A 25,288-nucleotide genomic window follows, 5' to 3' on the forward strand; every position below is an offset into this window, starting at 1 on the left:
GATTTCACTGGAAACTTTCTAGAAAGCAACACTTGCAAAAGCAAGTTAATATATGTATGTATGTATATGTATGTATGTGTATATAGAAACCAGAAGGCATGGGTGGCGAATGTTGAAGATAAATGAATGGGGAAGATTTTAATCCATGCTCCTGCCATGGCAGGATTTGTGAAGCTCTGGTCTCATTAGGTACCCCGTCAGTCAGGAGAAACTCTGCCACTGGCTTTAATACCAGCGGAGTTAAAAACACCTCTTCAGTACTTTGAAGAACCCAACAGCCCAGAGATGGGCGCTTGGGGTTTGCCACCACCGGGAATACGCCGTCTTGCCCCTCATGGCTCTGGTGTCCTCCTCACGTCCCCCCAACACCGCACTCCCTTCTCCTCTCTGCTTGCATTTGCACTTCACGGCCCTTTATACATGGTCCCTCCTTTCACAACCCTCAAATTAAAAAAAAAAGGTGATATCAAGTCTCTTTTGCCCCTTCTACTACACACCTCCTGTTCTGGCATGACCCCTTTCCAAAAGCTGCCCTCTCTTTTTCCTCCCCCGACAGCGCCCTTACGAGTACTAAATGATGCTCGTCACCTGCTGCATCTTCCTCACTCCTTTTGCAAATATTTGCCTCACATGAGACAAAACCTGTTTCATTACGGTGGAACATAATGAAACCGTATGATGGTTTTTTATCACCAGAGCAGCTCCAAAACCTCAGTGCAGGACAAGGTCTAAGAGGCTTTGAAGGCAAGAAAGCTGGAACAGAAGCCAAAAAAACAGCCAGCATGCAGTTTTTTTTTTTCCCCCAAAGACAGCAGCTATGGTATTACAACCAGAGAAGAGGAGGAAAGTAAGGAAAGGATAGAAACCGAAAACAGGAAAAAAGTGGAAGCAAAGATCTCGTATTGATATTTTTCTGCAGCATGAGTAACTGAAGACAAGACTTTAAAGTGTCTAGCTGAGGCCATTCAACAAGATTTGACCTTTAATGGAGAAATTCCAGTGTATTAGGAAGCATTCCATCTACCTGAAAATCTTTTTTACTGTTTTAATCACAGAGTTGAGAGAACTCTTGCACAGATATTTCTGAAATGTTTCCGACTCCAGCCTGAGAGGTCATCCCAGGAGGCAGCAGGACATTTTACTAACGGTAGGAATTGTATTTCTGCTTTACTTACTGAAATGGGTAACACTAGTCTGTGTGCTACCTATATGGAGATACACATATACAAAGACGGGCTGGCTCTTGCAGAACTCTTAAATAACTGGATTTTCAGGAAGGATGGTGATGGACTGCCTTCTGCACTGGGGCGAGTCCAGTTGTATGAAACAAGACAAAAGGAGGCTGCAGAAGAGAGCAGATGAAGGTGACAACACCAAGACCATCTCAGCGGCAAAGCAGCCGTGACGGGAGAAGACACAGGAGCAAAAGTGACGGTGGAGGCAAATTTGTAACAAACCTTAAATCTGACAACATGCATCTGAAATTCAGTTTAGCAGGTCCTGCCAGGAGCACTGGGAAGCAAGGACAATGAAGACTGAGCAGTGGGTCAAGGGAGTTATTTTAGTTGCTGCATCCTGAGTTGAGTGAGAAAGAGACAACTTGAGAGAAAACAAGAGGGGAAGAGATAAAATCATAGATGCTTTGAAGCATAGATGCTTTGGCCTTGAAAGTCTGAATGGAGGACACATTTCTTTCCTCCCTTCTTCTACGGGTGCTGTATGGATTTTCTTTGCATACTCTGCTGCATTAAAACAACAAAACCCAGCAGGATTTGATCAGCTGTGTAGGTGGCACAGCGGGTTCATGGTCACCAACGTCTGCTGTAGCTCTATGGAAACACAGAGCGTTGAATCTGCAAAGGTTCAACACTAAAATAATGTAAATGCATTATTGGTGAGTGATGTTATTTTATTCAGCAACTGTGTTCATATGCATTCAGAAAGTCACATTGTATTTTTCCTTACTTATGACCTTAGCAGGGATTAAACCAAGCACCTTCGGATGTAAAAACGCCATCCTCTTCCACTTATCTCGCAGGAATAATTGGGGAAATCAAAAGACTATATTATCTTTTTAAGGGCACTTTCTGAGATGGGGGCAAGATATATACTCTGGCAGTACGTAGCAGCTCCTTTTGAGGCAGAAGGGGAGACCAGGTATCACAATAGCTAAGTCTGGTCATTCGTGGAGTTGCAGATATAAATAGCATAGCCAAGCTGATGATTTGGCACATGCCTTCAGAAAGCAATACGGCAAAGCGACTTTAGGTTGCATTTTTCACATTACGGATCTCAGTCTTATTCCCAGATCATTTGAGGTGATTCTGTGTCATTTCTTGTGTCTATTTTATTTGTGAAGTGGGCCAGTGATGGAAGTGTTCCCAATATTGCTTATGAAGCCCTAGTAATAAAGATGTTGTGAGTACACAGTCAGCAGCCAAAAGGGAGACCAGAAGTCTTACGTATCGCAGTTAAATGCACATCGTATTAAGTTAGAGAGTAGTCCCACCTCCCAAACTCACGACAATTTATCAGGAAAGCAAGCAATCTCGACAGACCTGCTAAACGAGTAAGTATTACATGAAATGTGCAATATCTGGCATATCTAATAGTCAAATAGAAGATGTAAACCAAAAATGCATTTGGCAGACTGAGACAATGTTTAAACTGTCACCATCAGTGCAAAGGGGATGAAGGGCTGGCTTGGGAGGAGGCGGTGATACCCACGCTTTGCTACGGCATGACTTGCTGAGATTAGGTTTAAAATGGCAAGTTTTAGCTAATGCAGGACTGACACTGTCTAGCCAGGTTTTTTACATTTTGTATTTTGGCTCCTCCCCGGGGCCCCTGTTCTCCCCAGCTCCCACCGCAATTACCATCCAAGATGGCTTCGGATCCTGTCCCACTTTTCCCACTTCAGACACGAGCTGGGCTTTCCCTCGTGATGGTGGTCAGGAAATAAAATTCAGAGCTATGCTATGTATATGTGGGAATGAAGAGAGCTCGGATCCTAACCTCCCCTGGGGCAGCAGGAGGGAGTTACTTTTCGCCTTTATATCCAGCTTTATTGCACACAAGAGAAAAAACGAAGCAACTCCAAACCGTAGAAGAGTTTTCCCAGGTAAGCCCTCAAGTAATACAGTACCCAACCAATAACCTAGAGCTACTTCTGAATTTAAAAAAAAAAACAAACGAACCACTCTCCTCCTGTCTCCAAAGTGCTCCAACCACCTCTGCTTGGTGAGGGACAAGCTGACCCTGGAAATCAAAACCCTCTTTCCACCCCCTTGGCCATGGGACCTGCCTCCAAACCCTCATTTCTAATATTTCAACAGGCAAACAATGGCCCGAAACCACGGAGGGAAGTTGTCAGCGCCCACAGCTATTCTTCACAGAGGTGCCAGTGGTCTCAGCTGCATTAATGCATTGCTGACCTCATACCGTATTTCGGTGTTGGCAAACGTAGGTCTTCGCAGGAGGTCCTCAGAGCACCGCCATGTCAGGACCTCGCAGATGTTACAAGAATATATGAGTGGTTTTAAACAACATGTTAAAAGGCTTGCGTTGCAGGTGAAACTTCTTAGATTTGTATTTGAACTGAAAGTTGAGCATGGCGAGTTTGGCTGCAGATCCGTGCAAAAATAAAGCAAGCAAGCAGCAAATGTTACCCGCGTTGTTCAATCCACAATGCCTCCACGCAGCAAAGTCTCAGCCCTTTTGCATGGTGAATATTTTCTGCTGCGAGGTTGCTGTGTTCAAATGCCCTCCCTATTTCTTCAGCTTTTTATTAGGAAATTCAAGGCACTTTGCAATGTGAAGGGGTTTGCTGTTTATAAAGTAAAACCCAGATCTCAGGCTAAATTAATTCTCAAAAGTTATTACAGCATCATCTCCCTGGTTAAAGTATCTGCTTGTCAGCCAGGGTAAGACAACTTTGTCAGGCTGTTGTTCCTGTCTGGATTTTCCCGTTATTACTTCTGCTGGAGTCTGGCATGTCCTGTCATCACCACCCAACCGTCTTCTGGTAAAGTGCAGGAAAGAAGACCGACAAGAAGAAAAATTTAGACAAAATCAGTTTCTCAGTGGCTCTTAATTATCACCTCCAGCAAAAGCTTGGGGTTGGTATTTTAAGTGAGTGGTGGTTGGTTTTTTTTAGTGGCCAGTTCCTTCCTATCGAGCTGGAGAGTAAATAGTTAAAAGCCTTCCTTCAAACCAGATCTCTCCCCTGAATATCTGCAGTGTCCTTTTTATTTAAATTGTTTCCAAATTGACAGATGCGGCAGGAGTCACCTAAGAGAATGATTTTATCGTTAAGACAAGAACGTAAATAAACACAAATATGACATTTGTCTTTTTTAGTCTGGGGACAAGAACATTGCTGACTCACGGAGAGGAAAGAGGTGCAGGAGAAGAGAATAGGAGGAAGGAGGGAAATGAATCAAAGGAAGTTTTACTTTAGAAAAAAATAACCGATTTCCCTTTTAGCCCTCTGACAGACTTTTGGATTTTTGCTTTTTTGATATTTTTTCCCCTTTCCATATAACTTGCAGGGTTCCAGGTGAAGGAAGCCTGAATTTGAAGCAGCGTCTTCTGGCAAACAGCTTGGAAATCCTGCATGGGGAAACTCGTCGGACCGGAGGTGTAATAACAATTCCTCAGACCAGTCCTCCCTGCACAGTCGTACCGTGGCTATTGACAAATACCTGTGCAGTTCACATGAAAACCCCCGTGCCGTGATGCTCCAAGCACGGTATCTGCCAACCTCTGTGGGTGGACTTACATATTCTAATTTAAATAACTAGTAACGCAGTTTGGCCAAAGAGACTCCAATTGGTAAGAATACCCAAAGGCTGGGGCAGTTGCACTTCAGTACCATACTGCTGCTATGTATCCCTACATTTTACATGCATCTTTTTTATGTCTCCTCAAATGTTTTTCTTTCCAAGCTACTTAATCTCAGGGATCGAGATTTTGCCTACAACATATTTCTGCCTAACGTAACGAACATCACCAAAGACGGTCTTTTGTGTGATTGAATTATGGGAACAAAAGAGCATTTCTAAAACAAACCATCAGGTTGTATCTTCGCAGCTGTCCTCCCTACTAGCCATGTTTCTGGCAATTAATAGATTAATTGTGAGGACAAGTAAATAAAAATGAATACAATACTTTTACAGAAAGAATTATCTTCGCAAGACACAAAGAGAGATCATGCCAGTTGCTTAAACGATTACACGCATTTTTCTAAACACTAAAAACAATTTCTTTTGAAACGAATGCATCTGAAACGTTCAAAAACTCCCAATGCAGAAGTGTTATTTTTCTATTTCCTAAAGTACTTAAAGACTATTTTACTTTCCAGTTCTTTCAATCTGTTTATATGTTGTAATGAGAAACAGACCTTTTTTTTAACCATGCCATTGCAAGAAAAATAGCATTTTGGCCAAGAAAAATGCAGATTTCCCCACCACAGGAAACAATGAATCTAACAAACTTCAACACATTTAAGTAAAACAACAACTTAGTATTTTCATTAACAGCTACGGTTTCAGAACAAAGCTCAGCTGTAAAGTCTCTGTTGCAGAGTTTATATCTCTTACACAAGTTAAACTAAATAGAATGGCTTCGCCCTGTATTTTTCTTCTTGACGTCTCTGTCTCTATTTATTACATACACTCAAGAGCAGTTTTAAGTGAAAGAAAGATTTAACAGGCTCAAAGCTATTTGATTTCTCCTAATAAAGAGTGCAAAGTGCTCACTGCTTTAAGTAAACGGATATATTATTTATTTAATGTACAGCTATAAAGATTTGCTGAAGTGCCTTAATATGTAGTGTACTACAATTAATTGTATTTGAAGTAACTGCCATTAGCTTATAAAATAATTATCTAAACAGATGACAAACACAATCTGAAATTCAGATTTGTGTTTTCTGTTGGTTCTCATTTCAGTAATCTGAAAAGTTGAATGTTGAGCCATTCAAGCCTTAATTCTCAGTTCTCCCGTCCAGACCCACCTCCGTTATTTTTGTTTTGCCATAATGTCAGCTAGGAAATGATCTTTAATCCTGATGAGTCGCTAAACAACCTCAGGACTTGCTCGTTTTACCTCTGGCTTGAACCCTGCGACTCCCTCATGCAGGCTCTTTTCCGCTCAGATTAGTGAGGGCGTTGGCGTTGCAGCAGCGGTGCATCGCCGCCGCCAAAGAGCATTAGACATTAGATCACTAGCAATCTTCTTCTAACGTACTGTCATTTTTTAACAACTCAAAACATCCAACTACATAACAGACAGCTTGGCTGTATTTTAAATTAGCACAAATGCTAAAGCCAGGAAATGTAATTCTCAGGATATCGGAACAAAAGGTTCGGAGAAAAAAGATTTCTTATATACCATAAGATTATCAGGACTAGACTGTCACACCGTGACCTTGCTGGCGTCTAGCTAATCTGACAATATTTGGCAGAGCATTGTTTCAAATCAATAACTAATTAACAAAGTACAAAAGAAGTTGTACTGTTTTTGAGGCTTCTTGTTAAAAATGGCTTTTGGTTGCACATGGGCAGAAAGGTCGTTTTTATGACATCTTCACGAGTCTTTCAACATCTTGCCACTGTCAGATTAAATTACTTTTAGCAATTAATTGTCATAAGTTAAAACAGAAGCACATTTGTTACAGCAGGTTGTCATAATGACATGGTGAGCAGTTGTTTTGATATGAATTTCTTCCACTGACCCTCTATCATATCTTAATTTTTTTGGTTGACCTAACTGGAAAATTGGGAGCAATCTTCTAACTCAGGCGGCACAGGCCAAACATTGGGGGTCTTACTGAGATTATAGACTGAACAATAACAGAACAGAAATTTGAGAGATAACGGAAGATCTTGAGAATAATATCTATCTTCTGTAGAAAATGTAACCTATGATGTCTATGCTGGTGGGTGGGATAAGAAGAATAAACCCTCCAAAAACCACGCGGATGTAGCTTTTGTTACTGTTAAAAATGGTCCCTGATGCCATTTTAATCCTTTATAGCCAACACCATTTGTTTGATGTGTTTTAAAACAAGGCTTAAGTGGATTCAGCATCTGCAACCTGCACTCATTCAAACCGTTACTTAGTTTTGGAGGCTTGGACCTTATTGTACTGTACTTAAAAATAATTCTACCCTTTAATTTCCTTTTGTGAAGCTTCTCTGTATCATGATGCACATATATTGTCTGTCTTACAGATTACTCTTCCAACATTTCTTGTCAAAGTTTCTATGAGTTTGCTATAAAACATTACATCAGGATGAAAATAGACAACAATCCTAACAAACCCTCTCCGTATTTATTTGACAAATGCTAAATCCATTTCAGCTGTTTGCTGGGCTTTGCCATGCCACCCCATTACCAGTGCCTCTCTGAAAAAAAATTCTGTTTGCTCACCAACAATGGTGCAAACCCAATAAAATTTATCAGGAGAAGATAGAAGCATTATTGATTGAGCACGTCCTCCTGCTTAATATCTCATGTCTTTCTTCTGTGAGGTGGAGCAGATATCCACCTGCACCGGTGGAGGACCCCACGCTGGAGCAGGGAAGACTGTGAGGAGGAAGGAGTGGCAGAGACAATGTGTGATGAACCGACCGCAACCCCCATTCCCTGTCCCCCTGTGCCACTTGAGGGGAGGAATTAGAGAAATCGGGAGTGAGGTTGAGCCTGGGAAGAAGGGAGGGGTGGGAGGAAGGGGTTTTAAGGTTGTTCTTATTTCTCATTATCCTGCTCTGTTGTTAATTGGCAATAAATTAAATTGATTTCCCTGAATCAAGTCTGTTTTGCCCGTGATGGTAATTGCTGGGTGGTCTCCCTGTCCTTATCTCAACCCACGAGCCTTTTGCTGCATTTTCTCTCCCCTGTCCAGTTGAGGAGGGGAGTGATAGAGTGGCTGGGTGGGCACCTGACAGCCAGCCAAAGTCAACCCACCACATCCCCATATTGCCACAAAATGTCCCAGTGCTTGGTGATAGGGAATGAAGTGCAGATAAACAGGAAAAGAGAAGCAGGACTGACTCCATCCTGCACTGGAGAAGAAAGAGACTGTGCAAAAGAATGGACCTGGGCAACTAGAGGATCTGTCCTTAATGGTGGCAGCAGAAAAGCTGTGACCCCAAGAACAGCCTGGGTAAGTTGTCTCTGGTCCTGGATGTCCTGTAGGAGCTGATTAACCAGATCTTCAGGCTAACTGAGTCTTTGGAAGAACTCCGATAGCTCTTATGACTAACAACAGTTGAACACTGTTTAACAATCCACGTTTAACGTATTTTGCTATTTTTGTAGTTTAGCTCTGTTAGTGCAAATGTTTCTATACTAACATATTTTAAATCTTAAATCTTGTTTAGTAACAAAGCTGACAATGAGCGGTAAGAACCGATAGTTGCCAGGTACCAGATGCCCTGGAAATCCCCCAAAATGCGTTCCCATTCACTGTGTCCGATATCCCAGTACAATGCCAGAATACCCCAAACTGCCTTTCCACCAAGCAGCACGGATTAGTTTTGGAGGTGGCAATGCAGGTGTCTGCATGAGCAGACGTCTTCCAATCAACAGCATCCACAGAAAACTGGACAGGAGTATCTTAAATAATACATAACTCTTTATGAACACGGGCACAGGTTTAAGAGATGAAGAGAAACTTGGGGCCTGTTCAAGGGCTTCAAGGCAACCTGTAGTTAATGCACCAGCCTGCAGCTGAGGTACAGATTCAGGTCTCACTTTGAAATTAACAGTGTAGACAAAATCTTCCAAGAAGCAGTTGTGCACAGGCTTAATTAAACTGCTGTTCACTAATACTTTAACAAAGATGCAGCCTTTTTAATTCTGCTCTAAACACACACTTGGCAAATAATCAATTTGAATGACACAGGGTATTTTTTCTCTTCCCGAAACTCAAGAACTGCTTTGTAGTTTAAAATGAAAGTTTGTGGACTTAAATTAACAATGTAGGCAAACCCCTTTTCGCTAAAGAAATAACAAAGGAGAAGGAGTAGGAAGGACATGGACAGTACTTGTATCCTTCCCATTATTCAAAAATGGGCATGCCAATAACATCTGGAGAACATCTGCAAAAAAACTCCTACTGCTGTACTGCTCTAAGGTGCTTCAGCGAATTTAAGCAGATGATCTTGCTTGGGGAATTTCTTGATCTCTGAAGAAATCATCAACGTTCTGCTCAACATGCCTGTGTTAAAAATACCAAGAAACACCACTGCCTGTCTGGAGGGGCTTCTATCTTTCACGGTACACTTCTGTAGCAGTACTTGTGCAAGACCACATGGTATTAACCATGTTAATAGCTAGGTAGGCTTCCTGGTCTCAATCACCTGAGCCTGCTCTTTGTAAGTGGGTGACCAACCACAACCTCAGTAGTACCAAATGTTCTGAGACAGGGAAATTCTCCTCTCTTCACAATGTCCACAAAGCCTATCCACAACTTAAATACTTCTTTGAGGGATGAGGTGGAACTTAGTAATGGTAGAACCACTGAACCACATCAGCTGGAGAGCACCTCTGCAGGTCATCTAGTCCAACACCATGCTCAAAGCAGTGTCAGCCAGGACTGGTCACAAGTGCCTGATACTTTCTGTCGAAAGCAAAAAGAGCAAGCTCTGTAGTTCCAGTGTCGCAGAAGTGTAAGAATGTATGTTGTGGAAGTTCCCCAAACCTTGAACCACATGCATTTGAGACAAAGTGAATTAGAACACACTCCAGAGAGGTCCTGCAGATGACTACCACTGCAGACACAAAATCATTTACAATATTTCCGTGACATAACCTTTTCTTTCCAACTTCTGCATGCTCTGTGGACCTCCAGCACAACTGAGGCAGTGGCCACCTTTTGCAACTGCAGTCTGTCTTTGCTGAGTCTAGCAGAGCTGAATTTTGCCTGGTCACTTTATCTTTGGGTAGACATAGGTGTTACTTCATAGTGTTAGGAAATGATGTCATGGTTAATTACCACAATTGTAACAGAACAACAACAGTATCTGAACTTCCACTCCAGTGATGACACTGTCTGGTGCCCATCAGGATAAAAATCCATTTAAATATCAGCCACACTCTGTCAGTCAGCTGAGGTAGTTCAAAACAGAAAGGGAAAGGAAACGGTAAAAGAACATAATGAACAAACAGCCAACAGCGGCAGAAAGGTATTTAAGACAAGTGGACTCCATGATCAAATCAGATGCTGTTATTTTAAGATCTATCACAGCAATAACTCATTTGCCCACTTAAGGCAAAGCAGCCAGAGCCTTAAACAGCACGCAGCGTCTGAAAGCTTGACATATCTCAACGAGGAGGATTGCATACACGGCCAAGGTCTTCACTGGTAAGGGATTTAAAAATAAGCAACAGCCGTTAAACATAAGCCTACCCTTTTTTGGCAGCCAGTGCAAAGGACACATGATGAATAACATTATCCTGTCATCAAATGTGTTTGTTCATTTTTTGAACAACAGGAAAAGTGGAGTACCCAGAGGCTCAGAGAGGTGTACCGCAAGGTGGAATGTGTGAGGGCAGTGACTTATCAAAAGATAAGACCACAAAGTTAATTGCAGAACCTAGAAATCTTTCAAAACTACTTATGCAGCCTAAGCTTTGCTAAATGTCTTCATTACTTAATTTGCTAACTTCAAAAGAATTCCTCAGCAAACCAGAGCCCTAAAAGAAATAAATATCTGTCTTCTTAACGTCTACATGCAATTAAGGCTTCTGTTTTCCCAGGTTAAGAACAGAGTGGTTGTGACACAATTAAGTGATAATGTCAATTGCCCACTTTTCTAGGATATAGGCTGAACTTGCAAGATCCATGAAATCAGATTATTCAGTTACACAGCAGGTGGAAAAAATAGGAGATAGGAATGAAAAACCATCCTGGAAGGAAAAAACAGTCTGAAAGAACAAACATGTTGCAGATGCTTATGAACTACCAGGCGTATTGTCTGAATTAACTACATTTTAAATTTCTTGCTGTACTGTACGACTGGATGTACTGATTAAATCTTTGCTTTTGGTAAAAAAGAATCTTTCCAGTCTTATGTATCCTATGCCTGCACACATTATGTCAGAGCCCACCTCCCGCAGAGTCTGCAGGACGCTGAACACGCAAGAACACGCGTAGGTTTTGTGTGCTTTAGTGTAGGTAGTGCCTGTGTGCACATACATGCGTGTGCGCTTGTGTGTGTGTGTTAGGGGGAACTGCCCCGTGTAATTCACACTGCATTACAGGTATAGCGACTGACTCAAACGTAAGTGATACTAGACAGTGTGTAAGTTGTAAAGTAAGTCTTTTGGGACAGAGCAACTCTTCCACTCACTCCCTAATTCAACAAGGACATGACAAAACCAGATGTAATATTTTTGCTGTTTTTTTCAAAGGTGAAGAGGCTTAGCAACCAGGAGCAGTATTTTATTAAAGAAATAAAAAATTGACACTTGGCTGGATGCATGGCAAATTGTTTCATCACATCCTGATGATGAACTAAGGATCCCTCCTGCTACACGATCTAACAGCAGAACGACAACTGGAGCCCCTGCGACCCTGATCTGCAATCCCCATAATTACTCGCACTGCTTGCCAGTAATAGAAGCAGCATCATTATGTTTGTCAAAAGCTACTAACCCAGGGACGTCCCCTCCTTTCTGAAGAACCTGTTCAATATAGTTGTGATACTTCTCTCACTCCACGCTTTTGCTAAAAGTCCCAAGCTAGAAGATCCCAAAGCATTGCTTAAGAGCCCAGAAAAACTTAAGGCTCCTCAACACACGCAACTCTTGGTAACTCTAAATGCAACTTGGTGTTACTTTATTCAGTAGTTTCTCTCCAAGCAGTGCCATCTATTGGGAAAAGTAACTAAAATTCAAGTATTACTTAATAATAAAGAAAATATACCTCATTGTGTATCGACAAATTCATTCTTGCCAAGTACTGATCAAAAATACAGAGAAAGAGAAAGAGAATCAACTGTTAGATAACAAAATGTAGAAGAGCACGGCTGAACAGCATGCAGCCGATTCAGGGGAGAAAACCTGCTACTGACACCACCGACCACAAAAGACAAAAAGCATTTTTGATCAGTTTAGCATCTCCTTTTAGCCAGGGAGAGAAGGATAAAACAAGGATTCAGCTGAGAGAGGAACGGGAAGATTTCTCAAAATTTAGATGAGTTCATGGCTGGAGATACCATAAAACAGACTACCTTAGGAAAGACTTCTGTCTGGACACTATGAAAATGAAGTTAACAGCCCTGAAGTTGGTAAAAGGTAGTTCTCAGGGCGTGCTGATCGGCTGAGAGTTCACTAAGGCATAGTGAGAATGGAGGTCACGACTCCGTTCTCCTCAGAGCCCACAATAAGGCATATTTCTTTGCGTGTATAAGGATGAGAATGAGCTGACTAAAAAGATAAACCTTGTTGTCAAGAGGTAAATAATTCAAAATAACATTGCACAGTAAGTAAATTCACAAGAAGTAAGAATTTTAGTTAGTAAAATCCTTCACTCATTAGGATTTTAAAATGTAACGAATGAAAGGGCTATAATCAATTAATTTTTCAAATTGTGAGCCACCTATGAATTACAGGGTAGGAACTCACATTTTTCTGGGCAGCTTATTCCACATTCCTCTATGCCACCATTTCCTCCACTACCTCTAGCCCCTTTGGCAGCTGTCACTGCTGCAGGCAGCCAAGCAGACTACAGAGGAACTACCAGATTTATCTTAATCCCAAAAGCTAGATTTTTTTTTTTTCTTCGTATTTTTTCCTGAATTTTCACTTTGTTTTCTGTAGCAGATGAGGTGAAAACAACATCCTTGAACATACTGTGCATCCTGTGCCCCGGTTCCCTGTCTGCTGACATTCAGTTCCTAGGACTCCACAAATGTTGTTTTCCTGACCTCCATGCATCACGGTACAGTCCTCAAAACCCCCTACCCCAAACCCATGAATATTTCTAAAGGAGTGGGGTGAGGTGGTGCGTCCCCATAGAAAAGGGTTATTTTGCAACAGCACCATTCATCTTAAGATGACTATATTTATTTATCTCAGAAATTAATTTTCATAATCTCTCACTATATCAAGGCTCTTATGGCTGACTGCCCCCCCCAAAAAAACCCACGTAAAGAACCTCGAAGTTTTGCAAAAAGGTGTATGTAGTCCCTGCTACATTTTTTCTGCCAGTTTTCCCAAACACACTGAAATCTAGCATCAAAACGTGCATCTCTCACTGTATCAAGGCTCTTACGGCTGACTGGTCCCCAAGAAAAAAAGACACGTAAAGAACCTCGAAGTTTTGCAAAAAGGTGTATGTAGTCCCTGCTACATTTTTTCTGCCAGTTTTCCCAAACACACTGAAATCTAGCATCAAAACGTGCAACTGCGTGCAGTAGGTTAGAAGATATTATCCTTGTTTTGGATATCAGCTAAAAGGGCATTATCCTTTGATTCTGTATGATAAATGATAAAGGATACTTGCAGAGAGCAATCTGCACTGGCAGGAGGATGGACCAGGTGACCTAGGAGGGCTTTTCAGTCCTTAACTGCAATCTCTCTACAATCAAAGACAGGCACTATCCGAGCACAAGAAGTTTGAATAATTTTATTCATCTTTGCCTTCAACAAGTAGGTCCGCTTTCCGCTGAGCTAGTTTTCTTTACCATTAGCTTGCTAACTGGCCAGGTTTACCAAGCCTGCATCCCATCTGAAAGGAAGGAGGACTCATCTGACCCGCGAGAGACGGTCTTTTTTAGCACAATGGGAGCACCGCACAGCTCGTGGTGGGAGGAGAGATGCAAGCTGGTTCTTTCTTTTGGAAACTCACACGGCTTGCCTCACGTTTTAGGAGCCGGATCTAACAATGCACATTTTGTCGGCATCATGTAATGAATGTTTGAAAGACACCAAAGCTAGATGGCCCCGATTTATTCCTTTTCTTTGATTAAACCATACTTGGGAAACGCAGAACAAAGAGAGGGTATGGCAGAACGAAGAGCCGGTGGTGCTCTTGAAGAGATGCAAAATCTTCCTTCAGTGATTATCTGCGTCTCCGATTTCTCACTTGCTCAAGGAAAAGAAGACAAATACAACTTTTCCAGACTAGTAGACGCAAAACATACCATAAGAAGTCTTTACATTCTCAGGATTTTTTAAAATACCTAATTTAACTGCACAAGCTAAATAGCCTGTGCATAAATTATTCAATACTACTATAGTTTAAACTCTACGTACTTTTGCTATTTAATGTCAGATGCCTGTTTGTTGTAGTGTCAATAGAATGAAATATGACACATACATATTTTTCCCGTTGTATAGAAATTACTATAAGAACTTAAAGCTTATCTGACCCTTTAGGAATGATGCCGAGGCCTAACTGTAGGTGCTCAGTGCCATCTTAGATGCTTTAGAGTCTTCTGCTTGGCTTCCAGCTGCTGGGCCAGGGTGGTGCAGGTCTCCGCCGGTGCAGGTCCTATAAGACACGGGCCAGATCTCTCCAGGGCACCCAGAATGTCACTGCACGTTTACGTCCCAGCGCCTGAATTGCAGTCTTGTTTAACTCTGAACGCCCACTGGTACGTGGGGCAAGACCAATAAAGCCATAGTAGTTTCTAAGCAGTTCTCATAAGTTTTCCATGGCCTGCATGATTTTGCTGTTGCTTAGAAGTGAAAGAGATTTCACAGGAACAGAAGGAAGTAACAGGCTTTGACAGGTAAATATAGACAAAGTAAAACGATGTGTTATTTCAGACGTATAGGTAAAGTAACTCTGGAAGTTGTAAGAGAGGAAGAAAAAAGGTATTGCAATATAAACGTTGGACTGAGACTTTGGAGGTTTGGGTCCTGATGCCCAGGTCTGCCACGGACTTTCTCTGTGCTGGAGCATGTCCCGTACCTCTTGGGAGCTGTCTGCCTAGCGCTTGTCATTTTGTCTCTTCTGCTGGAATAAAGGGCTTATTAGCTTGGTCTCAGCAGCACACTAATGCAGCCACACAGGCTCTGGACGAGAGCAGGCGCGCACCTTGCCAAGTCGCTGGGTAGGCAGAGGGAGCCTGCATCAGCCCAGGGACGGCCACGGGGCCAGACCTGCGCAGCTGGCGGGACCGCAGTGCAATAAGCCCGCCGCACCGAAAGGTCACCCTGCACAAGCGGACGCTCGGCGGTGACCTTCAGTCAGGCGATGCCTCGTGTCAGCCGTACCGAACAATAAGCAGAAATGGCACAACTGTGCTTGCACGCTTGCCAGGATTTCCTGCCCACCAGCAGTCGCTGCGTACTTAACCGTATATTAATAAACCTGCCTTTTACCGCTTTCTCCTAAATACTGGCACAAATTATCCTGATGCATCCATTTTTAGTAAAACAAATTAATTAGTTGCACATGATCTTTTTCTATTTAATCTCTCGCAGAAAATGTGAAAAATTATTTATGAAAAGTATGTTACATCCAAAATTAATCTCATTGATACGCTGCTAGTATAAATAGCGCTGTTATAGATTGTGCTATAGTAAAAATAATATTTGCAGTAAGAATTATTAAAGCAGCTAAGCTCGGTGGAAAAAAAAGGACAAAATTCCTAGCATACAGGCCTCGGAAAGGTTTATCCCTTTTGCCCAGAAAACCTGACCCCATCAGCTGGTCTGAGAAAAGGTACTACTTCTTCCTACTTCTTCTTTCGTTGCCTCTTTGATATCCCTCGACTATTGTGGCAACAACATTATCGCAAATTACTATTATTATAAAATTACGCGATTTATACTTTTTTCTTTAATAACATTTCAGAATCCATTCAGTATACTTGTTTAAGTGGTGAATGCTATTTAGAAGGGGATAAATACTGATTTACATTTCTAAGTGTCTTTTAACATAGAGAAGACAGTGTCAATGTGAAAATCTGTAGGGAGTGGGAGATGGCTTGGAGGATGGAGGGAATAATCATGTCACATTTAAGCCTGTATGATCTGTTTCCATAGAAAAAGGTTAGAGATCAACAAATTCTCAGTTTAGTTCAGTAATAAATGAAGGTTGGCTAGGGTATTAAGTCTCTGGAGGGAAGCATTAGCCAATATGTACAGCAGCAGCCTCTGGTGGTCTAAGAAAAAATGGTAGTATCTATAAGTAAGGATAGAAATATGTTTTTTAAAAGGATGTATGTACATATTTAGCTATTTGGCTCAACCCTCCATTCAACACATTAAAAAACAGATGCTTTTAAAATGATCTGCTGGCAATATGCTTGTTAAAATCTGAACAGTAAGAGTATTAAAATTCATATGCATTCATTAGCATGTTATATAAAAGTAAAATGCTTTTGTTTAATCATTCCATAAAGTATTATAGTCAATGCTGATTATCAAGAAGTTTTTTCCTTGGTTTGCATCGCCAAAAAAGAAACCAAATTTATAAGATTGTTACTGAATTGATGACATTTTCTGTCTTCACTCGTGAATTCAGTTGGCAGATGTTTTCAAGAACAAAAAATTCTGTCTTATTACGAAACATATTAAGCAGGTTTTTCTGCCATAATGTTTGACATGATGTTTACTGCCCAGACCAAATCAGTCCCTTTAACAAGCTATAATGTATGCCAGAAAGTACATTATTTCATAGTTAAGAAAACTTCCAGCATGAAACAATAAGTTCTTTGATCTTTCAAGCACTATGCTTAATGCACTACATATTCCCATAGTCCTTTTTATTTATACTATTTTGTACAAAAATACAGTGCAATTTGAGATTTCGTATTTTAAGACTCTGCTTTTACATATTCTTGAGTATGCTAGCTATCTGTTTTTTCCTAGGAAAATAAATAAAATACTTGAAAAATTTACCATGGAAGAGTTCCATTTTTCTAATGCTTGGAAAATCTAACTGCACAAGTGGGAGCATCATCCAGACAGTTTTAATTTGTTCAAATGGCATTTCCTCATCAGATCACAACAGATCTCAATGACCCTATGAGAACATAACCGGGGATATTTATTCCTACAGCTTAACAGTCTGAAACAATTTCTCCAGCATATTTGACACAAACAAATTTTCCTTCTACGTTAGACGCAGTTGATGCCTTCTTGTGAGGATATTTTTCACCTAGTCTCTCTGTACCAGTTTGCCCCGCTTGGCAAAGATGTTGTAAGGCTTACTCAGGTTTTTCAAAATTATTTGATGAGATCATTACGAATCATATACCGTCCTTAAATATTTCTGTGGAGTGACAATATGTTTTATTTCAAGAGCCCACTGAGTCAAACGTATGCTATGCTACACAGTAGGTAAAGGTCATATCTAAATTGCCCTTTGAGATTACTCCAAACCAGCTCCAACACCGCACCCCCCAGCAGCCTGTGGTTGAGGTAAGCCTGCCAGCAAGTCCCGGGGTGCAAACGAATGGCGATTCCGTAATCGGAATTACGTGGTCCGTAATCCTACGGACCCAAGCACGGGAGGCAAGAAATACACTGCAAATACGGCATTGCGCCATTTTGTTTGCACCGTGCGGTGCCTGGACAGACTGACAACCGTGTCTGGGGCCAGGAAGGTGGAGCAGAGCACGCTACGTTCACACCTCCTCCTGTAGCCACAAAGTTTTTACAGTCTTAGCAGTTCTGCCCAACGGAGTAAATGGCTCCCTACTGGCGGTCCAGCTTTGTTGGACTGCCACCAGGCAAGTAAATTGCAGTAATTTACCCTGCCACACACACCAAACAGGGACATTTTTCATTGTGTTTCTAAAACTCTGTATTAGAGCCTATTAAAGAAAAAACCTGAAGAATTCTTTCAGAATAAAACACCAACCGCATCAGAAAACCTGATTTCAGTTAATTCACCCAGGAAAGGAGACCACCACCCACACTTTCACTAAAACTTATGCTACTTTCTTCCTTGTTTTGAAGAAATTTGAATAAAGGGAATGTCAACACTCATATTGAGGCACGGAGCCACGCAAAAAAAGAAAACGGGATGGAGTCGTGCATTTTATGTTTCGGGGGTCAAACCTCCTGAAGCCAAATTTCATGCCTCATCAAGCAAAAGAGCCATGAGAAAGTGGAACTGCTAAAAGGGTATCAAAAAAAGGTACACTTTCAACAAGGGGACTCTGGACCAGCATGCTGACTGAACACCTTTCTGGACAATACAGCAACATCGTCCACTGGCTTCTGATGGACCTTGAGACAAGCCTGGTTGCCCCTCTTTCTTTAGAAGCAGGGTCTGGCTGGTGGGCAGAATTGCATCTCTCATAAAAAGCAGCAGATCGAAAAAGCAGCTTTTTGGTGACTTTGAATATGTATAGGCATCTTTTTGTTTCCCATACCCAGTAGCAAGGTATTTCTCAAAAGACATAGTAGAATTTACGGTATTAGTGATAAACTCACACCCAGATTACAAGCCATTTTAACTAGCCAGTACAGCTGTATTTCTCCAAATAATTGTGGTTATGCCAAACCACAATTAATAGGAACTTGCTAAAATTTAAGATGATTCCAACATCCCTTTTGCTGGATTTTTCTCTGTTTCACACCAGGAAGGCATATACATTTTTACAGTTTTAACTGCACTGTGGCGTTTTTGACACGTTTTACCATTGAATGAAAATGCTAACTTTCATAATAAAGGCTTTGGAAATTGCATGACTCAGTCTCGAATGTATAATGCATAGTATGTATATGAAGCAAAACATGTCAAAGTGCAAATAATATTGTTTGTGGCCCCTGCAGAATTAGAAATCCTCGGGTAGCACTGTTATAACGATCCCATGCTGGTAGCATTACAAAGTGCAAAGGTTCACTGAGTAAGAAAAGAGTAAGGGACAGAGTTTCCTCATTACACCATTCTCGAACTATTCTAGCTTAAATATTTATTAAGATATTAATAACTCTCCTCCTTTATCTGCCTTCAGAAGTTCAGCTGAAACACAATGGATGGCTGCTCATATGAAAACAATACATTATAGGGTAAATCTGCTACCACACATGATGAACACCAGTATTTTCCACAATACATTATTAATTCAGCAGGTAATATGTTAAAAAGCTATCAGGCTATAACTACCGCCTCCCCAGTATAAGACAATATAATACAATAAATGCACACATGACATGTGAAGCTAATTTGTTGCCTAAGCTGCACTAGAAAGTGTTTCTTACGTACAACTCTGTTTATAAAATAATTCTTACAAAGTCTTCCTTAAATCATTCTCCTTCTTGATAGCACCAGTGAGTTCCTCTGGGGTTTATTTGAAGTTCCCCTTTCAAATTAGAAAGGAACGTTTTGTAACTCTTCCAAAACTTCACATTCAATAAGTGACAAAAAATACCAATAGAATAAAGAGCCAGGAACTCTGTATGAACTCTTGAATGCCATCTCGGTAATGTGTTCGTTTTTAAAAAAGCATGCTGTTTATTAGGCAATATGGACAGTAAACATATCTATACGTCATTAAAGGAGGGCAAAGAAAACCAAAAGAAACTTACTCTAATATACATCTGCATAGTTTCTTTTTCTTTTTGTGGGTTTCGATACTTTTCGTAGAAGTCACGTCGCTTCTTTGTTTCCTTCTGGATTTTATCTTTTCTTTCCCTCTTTTCTGCAGGTTCACCTGAGCTATCAGAAGACAGCTGTACTTGGGCTTTTGTCTTCTCCACTTTGATATAGTTCTCATTGGGATTCAGTACTATTACTCCATAGCCTTCCTGTTTTAGAAGAGACACACACACACAAAAAGAAGAAATACAGAAAGGGAGATTTAATGCTTGAAAATGCTTTGCATTTACTTTAACGCTCTTAAAAACTTTCATATTTATTTCAGTAAGTTCACACAACAGAATTTACAGAAGGGTATTTTAAGACTATTCTGTTTGTTTCATTTCTGTCATTAAAGGGATATTGATGTGTGAATATGTGTCTGTGCGTGCACTTATGCTCATACACATCCCTCAGCGTCAGAAAAGTTGCCTGGCTTACCTTTAAAATAATTTAATATGTTGTTTTATTCATAAGCACTTTATATGACTTTTTCAGAAAACAGTGTGAGAACTAAAAGCAAAATATTATTTTAAGAACTCTACATAATGATGAATAAAAAGCTTTCTACCCAGCCAATAAAAACCTTTAAAATAAAAAGGATGGAGGGATTTAATATACATATATATATATATATATTAAAGAAAGCATGTGAAAATTATTCACTGCAGTTTAAAATAGTAAGACCTTTTGTCTAGCTGACAACAAGCATACCATGCAGAAGCCAATAGCGGCAGTAACAATGAATCAATACCAAAACTGATTCAGTGGTATTGCTTACAAGTCAACTCTTTTACTGTGGGGATGACTTTTAAGTACATCTTTAAATCTGCTCTAAAACTTCACTGGGATTATGTCCTGTATTCAACAAACCCAGAGAAAATTTGTGACCTGCAGGATGCTTTTGAGCATACCAGCTGCATTTTTTGTGCCTCAGAAAATGAGCTGGTTGAAAAATACATGAATTTATGAATGAGAAATAAATCTTGAATAAATCAGCCAATCATTTTATTATGATTTTTAAATGATGGCAAATCACACAAGAATTGTAATATTCGTGGAAGATATAATCGCAAACGCAGGGAGAAAAGAGAAGCACGTGCATTTAACAGATGAGTCCTTAAAGTTACCATGGGTTCCCAGTCAAAATCAAGCTGTCCTTTAAGAGTAAATTTTGATAGAGACTTACTTTTTGGAAACGTCTATACTAATTATCTAACTGAACAGCTTTATTCCAGCTTTTCAGTTGCTGCTTCGTTTTGCGCTTGGGCTAGGCACGAGGATCAAAGAGGTCCCCACACCTAGCTGGCCAGAGCAAACCAAGCCCACACCAACAAAAGATACTTTATCTGGGCTTGCTTTATTCTGATCTGTAGAGCCATTCACAAACCTTGTAGCGCTTTGTGGCCACTGTCAGGTAGACAGATTGTCACTCGGTGATTTTCTACAGTTGGACACACTCGACTAGTTATCAAAATCGCATCTGAAGGGAGTTCCTACCCCTCGTCCTTGTGCCCTTCTCAAACGTCTGCCGTAGCTTCTCCTCCCACCAAAAACCAAGTTAAAGGGCACGGTTGCACTCTGCTAAACAGGGTGGAACAGAGGCATTCAGGACACTGTCTCTGGCGTAAGGGACGTAGTCAAAAAAGGTCACCGTAGGCCAAAGAGAAAATTGCCTCCTCGCTAGGCGCGGCGCCGTGAGTAAGCGGTCTCCTGTCATGTCGCTCCCCTGCCCTCCCTGCTGAGTGAATGGAACTGGGATAAACATAAACAAACAGGCAAACAAACAAACAAACAAACAAAGGGGGAAGGGCAAAGGAAAACGGAAAATTAAAGGAGACGAAGTGTAAAATCTACCCACGCCATTGCTGGTCACATGAACACACAACGCCCTACTATTAACACGTAAAATTTCCAACGTGGAAAATTCAAAGCCCAAAACCCATCGCAGGGGAGAATACCGCTTACAAACGTCCCTAAATCACACGCCTCAGACGAAAGGATGTTTTTTGAGCTCGCTAGTGGCAGGGTAGGACCACGTTTTCGCGGTACGTGGCAGGCTGGTGGTTTTGGGGCGCTCTGTGCTGTTCATCTTCTTGACCTGCTCGTTTTGAGCAGAGACGTTCCGCGCATTGATTAGTTTTGCTTTCTATACAATGCCAAATGCAAAATTCATGCGTTTATTACAGGTCTGCAAGTGTTACAGGGATTTGAAACTCTGTGTCCACTTCAAGCTGACCACAAAACAGACACATAAATCATCAAAGAAGTAGAATTTGTCTAAGTTATTGATTATGTAACTGAAAATTACATGACTCATTTGTCCAATTTTATGAGGACACAATGTCAATTTTTCACATAGACATCAACAGATGAAATATGATTCCATTTTTAAATTCACTATTTCATAAATCAATTAAAAGATTTTTATCAATTATATTTTAAGCAGTGTAACATGTCTCCCTGTACATTTTTTTCCACATTTCTCCCACATAGCAGGCCCTTCCTGTCAGTACAATTAAAATAATTAAGTAATAACTGAGATAGGTTTTCCCATAACTGAGAAATAAAATAATCTTACAATTCATAAGACTTTCTCTTAGGAAGGTAATCTTTTTCAGATTGTTTTGCTTACGCGACGTAGTGTATTTCCCTTTCCCTTGTACTTCTGCATCCTAAATTGCAAGATGTAAACAATGGCACCAGAAAGAAGATTTGAGAGTAACATGTATAAAGCAACACGGAAAAACAAAATAACTGGTAAAATTGTACCCAGTTACAACCTCTCTCACTCAGCCTTAGCCCAAGCATTTTCTACTGAAAAGGAATACTCAGCTCTAAATAACATCTATGTAAACAATGTGGCTTTTAAGTTCAATTAATTTAAAAAAAATGTATTTCACGTGAGCATAGCTGCACCATTGAAGTTCAGTGCAGTCAGAAAATTAAAAAAAAGGTGGAACTCCACACTAACACAGCGGGCGTGAGCAGACGGCAAGTCAGTGCAAAACTGAGCGCACAAGACCACTAATATATAAAAAAAGGCCTTTAGCAAACTTTAATAATTAGGCAAGATACACAGTCTTTGGCACGACTGTTAAGCAAAGACAAGAATCACATTCATTAAAAAGTATCTTTTTAAGTGAAAGTCGTGTTCAGAAGTATGTACCTCACAACGTCATCAAAAATATCGATTTCAGCTATGATGAGCTTACAGCATTGTTAAACCGTAGTGACCTGTGATGTAAGTAAATACCATCATCCAGGAGAGTTTTTAAAGCTTGCCACCCCCAGTAAAACACTAGGTATGTTTTCAACATACCTAACAGTGGAGCAGTTTTCTCCTGTGTGTACAGTGCACGCAGAAAGAGAAACCACTCTCCAAAGTGCAAAGCTTTTTCATGGTAAAAAGCTAAACTTTGGGACACAGCACCCAGCAAAGAGCCTGCAGCACCAAAAAAAAAGAGAAAACAGAAGCTGCACAGAAGCCAAGGTCTGCTTGCATCCCCCATTAGTGTGTCTGTGATGAGACGCAATAATCAGGACAGACACTGATAAATACAAGTCCCAGCCTCTAATCTAGAAGTTCGGTGGATACAATTACAGCTTCTCTCTCAGACTAAAACACCCAATTAACAGCTATTTCCCCAAATTCTAACGCTTCAAGGTAAGTAAAACATAATCTACACTAACTACTAGCATCCTCCAGGTAACTGCTTCTAGAGGTAGAGGACTGTGCACAAACTCCACTTTCAGGTTCATAAATACAAATACAATTAATACTTATGATTGACCCAGCAAACGATGACAAAAGGAAAAGCAGGCTGACAAAGTCAAGTGTTGGAAAGAATCATGAATCTCGGTTACAATACCTTTACTACAAAGACAGAACACCGTAAAAGGGCCTTTTCCACCATAATACGTGAGCCAGAAATGGAGCGGTACTTTCTGCCTCTCACTGGAAGTTCAAGCGAGATGTTCGAAACGGAAGGAATACCAAAATTATTGCCTCTGACAGCAAGAGTAAGGTTAAAAAAAAGAACCCCAAAGTATTTGAGGTAAATTCCAAATCTTTTGAAATCTCTTCTGCCTGGCCACATGAATAATGAGCTGAAAGCATTCAGCTCTGCATATTAATCCACCAAGATGGGACACCATATGTGACCAGAGAGGTCAGGGCTGGAGAGGAATCTTTTGACCTGTGTAACTATCTTTCTGGACTGCGAGCGAGGGTCTGAAAGAGATCACTCTCCTAAGCTTTATCAACCTGAATTTTCAAGTTCAGGTTTCTATTTGGATCGTTGGCAACAAGACTGGAGCTAATTCCCAGGGGAAGTGCAACTCAAAGTGCTCAGCTCTTAAACCTGCCCGTGGTTAAGACGGACACAGCAACGTCCATTCATCTTACTGAAAGATGTATGTTCTGTTCCTTTCCCATCTTTTCCACGAGAAGGGTACATCTATGTCACTGTTGCGACATCGTAGGTGCAACAGTGGGATGAGGTCATGACAACCAATCAGAAGTCACTAGTGAAGCGTTAAAGTAAACATAGCTGTTGGAGATGCAGCTCAGCTTGAAAAATGCCCCCTCCATTATTTGAGCAATTTTCTCAAGACGTGACCTGAGACTGAAACGCCTGAAATGTCAGTTGACTCCGCTTTCTGTTTCCACCCAATGTACATTTTGGCAACTGCACCCTGCTAACACTTTGCGATATTTCCATCCCGGCTACACCTCGGCTGCCTGAATTCCAGCACTGTGTCTGAGTGTGTAAAAATGCCGTGTTACTGCCAAACACACATTGTCCCGCTAAGTTCCCAACTTAAAATAGCTCATCAAGTTAGGCAGGAAAAGAAAACATGCCACAAAAAGTTTTTAGAGGACCACCTGTTGTCTATTATTTTTACATAGCACTTACTCATAAATCATAACACAGGGTAATTAATCAAGCTGTCAAAGAGACGGTCAAAGGTTATGTGGGGGAGTCAGAAGGTCATGCATGGGCTGATAGAGGTCAGGGTCACACCGCATTCCTCATTATCAAGTTGGGATGAGAGACGGCCCAAGCAAACAAAAGTGAAAGCAGATGGAGAAGTGAGTGGATAAAAAAAAGGAGAAAATTTCACAAACAAAAAGAAAAGTGAAAGAAGAATGTCAGTTGCCTTCAAACAAGGAGGAGAATAGAGCAGAAATACATTGAGATGTTCTCAAAAGGTCTCACACAATACAAAGAAACTACAGTTTGATTATTTAAATACACTTAATATAAATTTCCATCCGACCTTTTTGCAAATATTAAGTGCTGCCGCAAAACGGGCACAGTAGTTTTGGTTCCACTTCACATCTGAAGTCAATACTTTCAAGGTGAATTAGACAAAAGGAACCTATTACTGTGATGAATGCTGATGGATATATAAAATTGCTTCTAAATGCTGAAGTTTATTCCTGTTTATGGCTACAACCAATAGACGTTCAATAAAAAAGTTATAACCTGTTTGAATGATGTATTAAGAACTATACTTTCATATACACAAATCCTCAAAAACACAAAGCATCATAAAAGTCCTTCTGGATGACACAACAGTTATAAAATATTCTATCATTACACTGACCTGAATTAGATGCAGAATACTGTGCAAAATTAGCTGTCACCCTTTCCTCAAAATCTTTGTTAATCTCATTTTGAATGTTTGCAGCTTTATCAACACATGCATCAATGTCAGCTCCTTGGTT

General features: G+C 40.7%; 1 protein-coding gene across 1 annotated transcript in view; it reads right to left on the reverse strand.

The window, feature by feature from the left end:
* The window catches only part of FAM172A (family with sequence similarity 172, member A), a 258,727-nt gene that overhangs the window by 124,149 nt on the left and 109,290 nt on the right, over positions 1-25,288 (reverse strand). The window contains exon 6 of the mRNA XM_009330306.1: positions 19,506-19,724. Within this exon, the coding sequence (XP_009328581.1) occupies positions 19,506-19,724 (219 nt within the window). The remainder of the gene's footprint in view (positions 1-19,505; positions 19,725-25,288) is intronic.

The sequence above is a fragment of the Pygoscelis adeliae genome, unplaced genomic scaffold (genome assembly GCF_000699105.1).
Source record: "Pygoscelis adeliae isolate BGI_AS28 unplaced genomic scaffold, ASM69910v1 Scaffold178, whole genome shotgun sequence".
NCBI lineage: Eukaryota > Metazoa > Chordata > Aves > Sphenisciformes > Spheniscidae > Pygoscelis > Pygoscelis adeliae.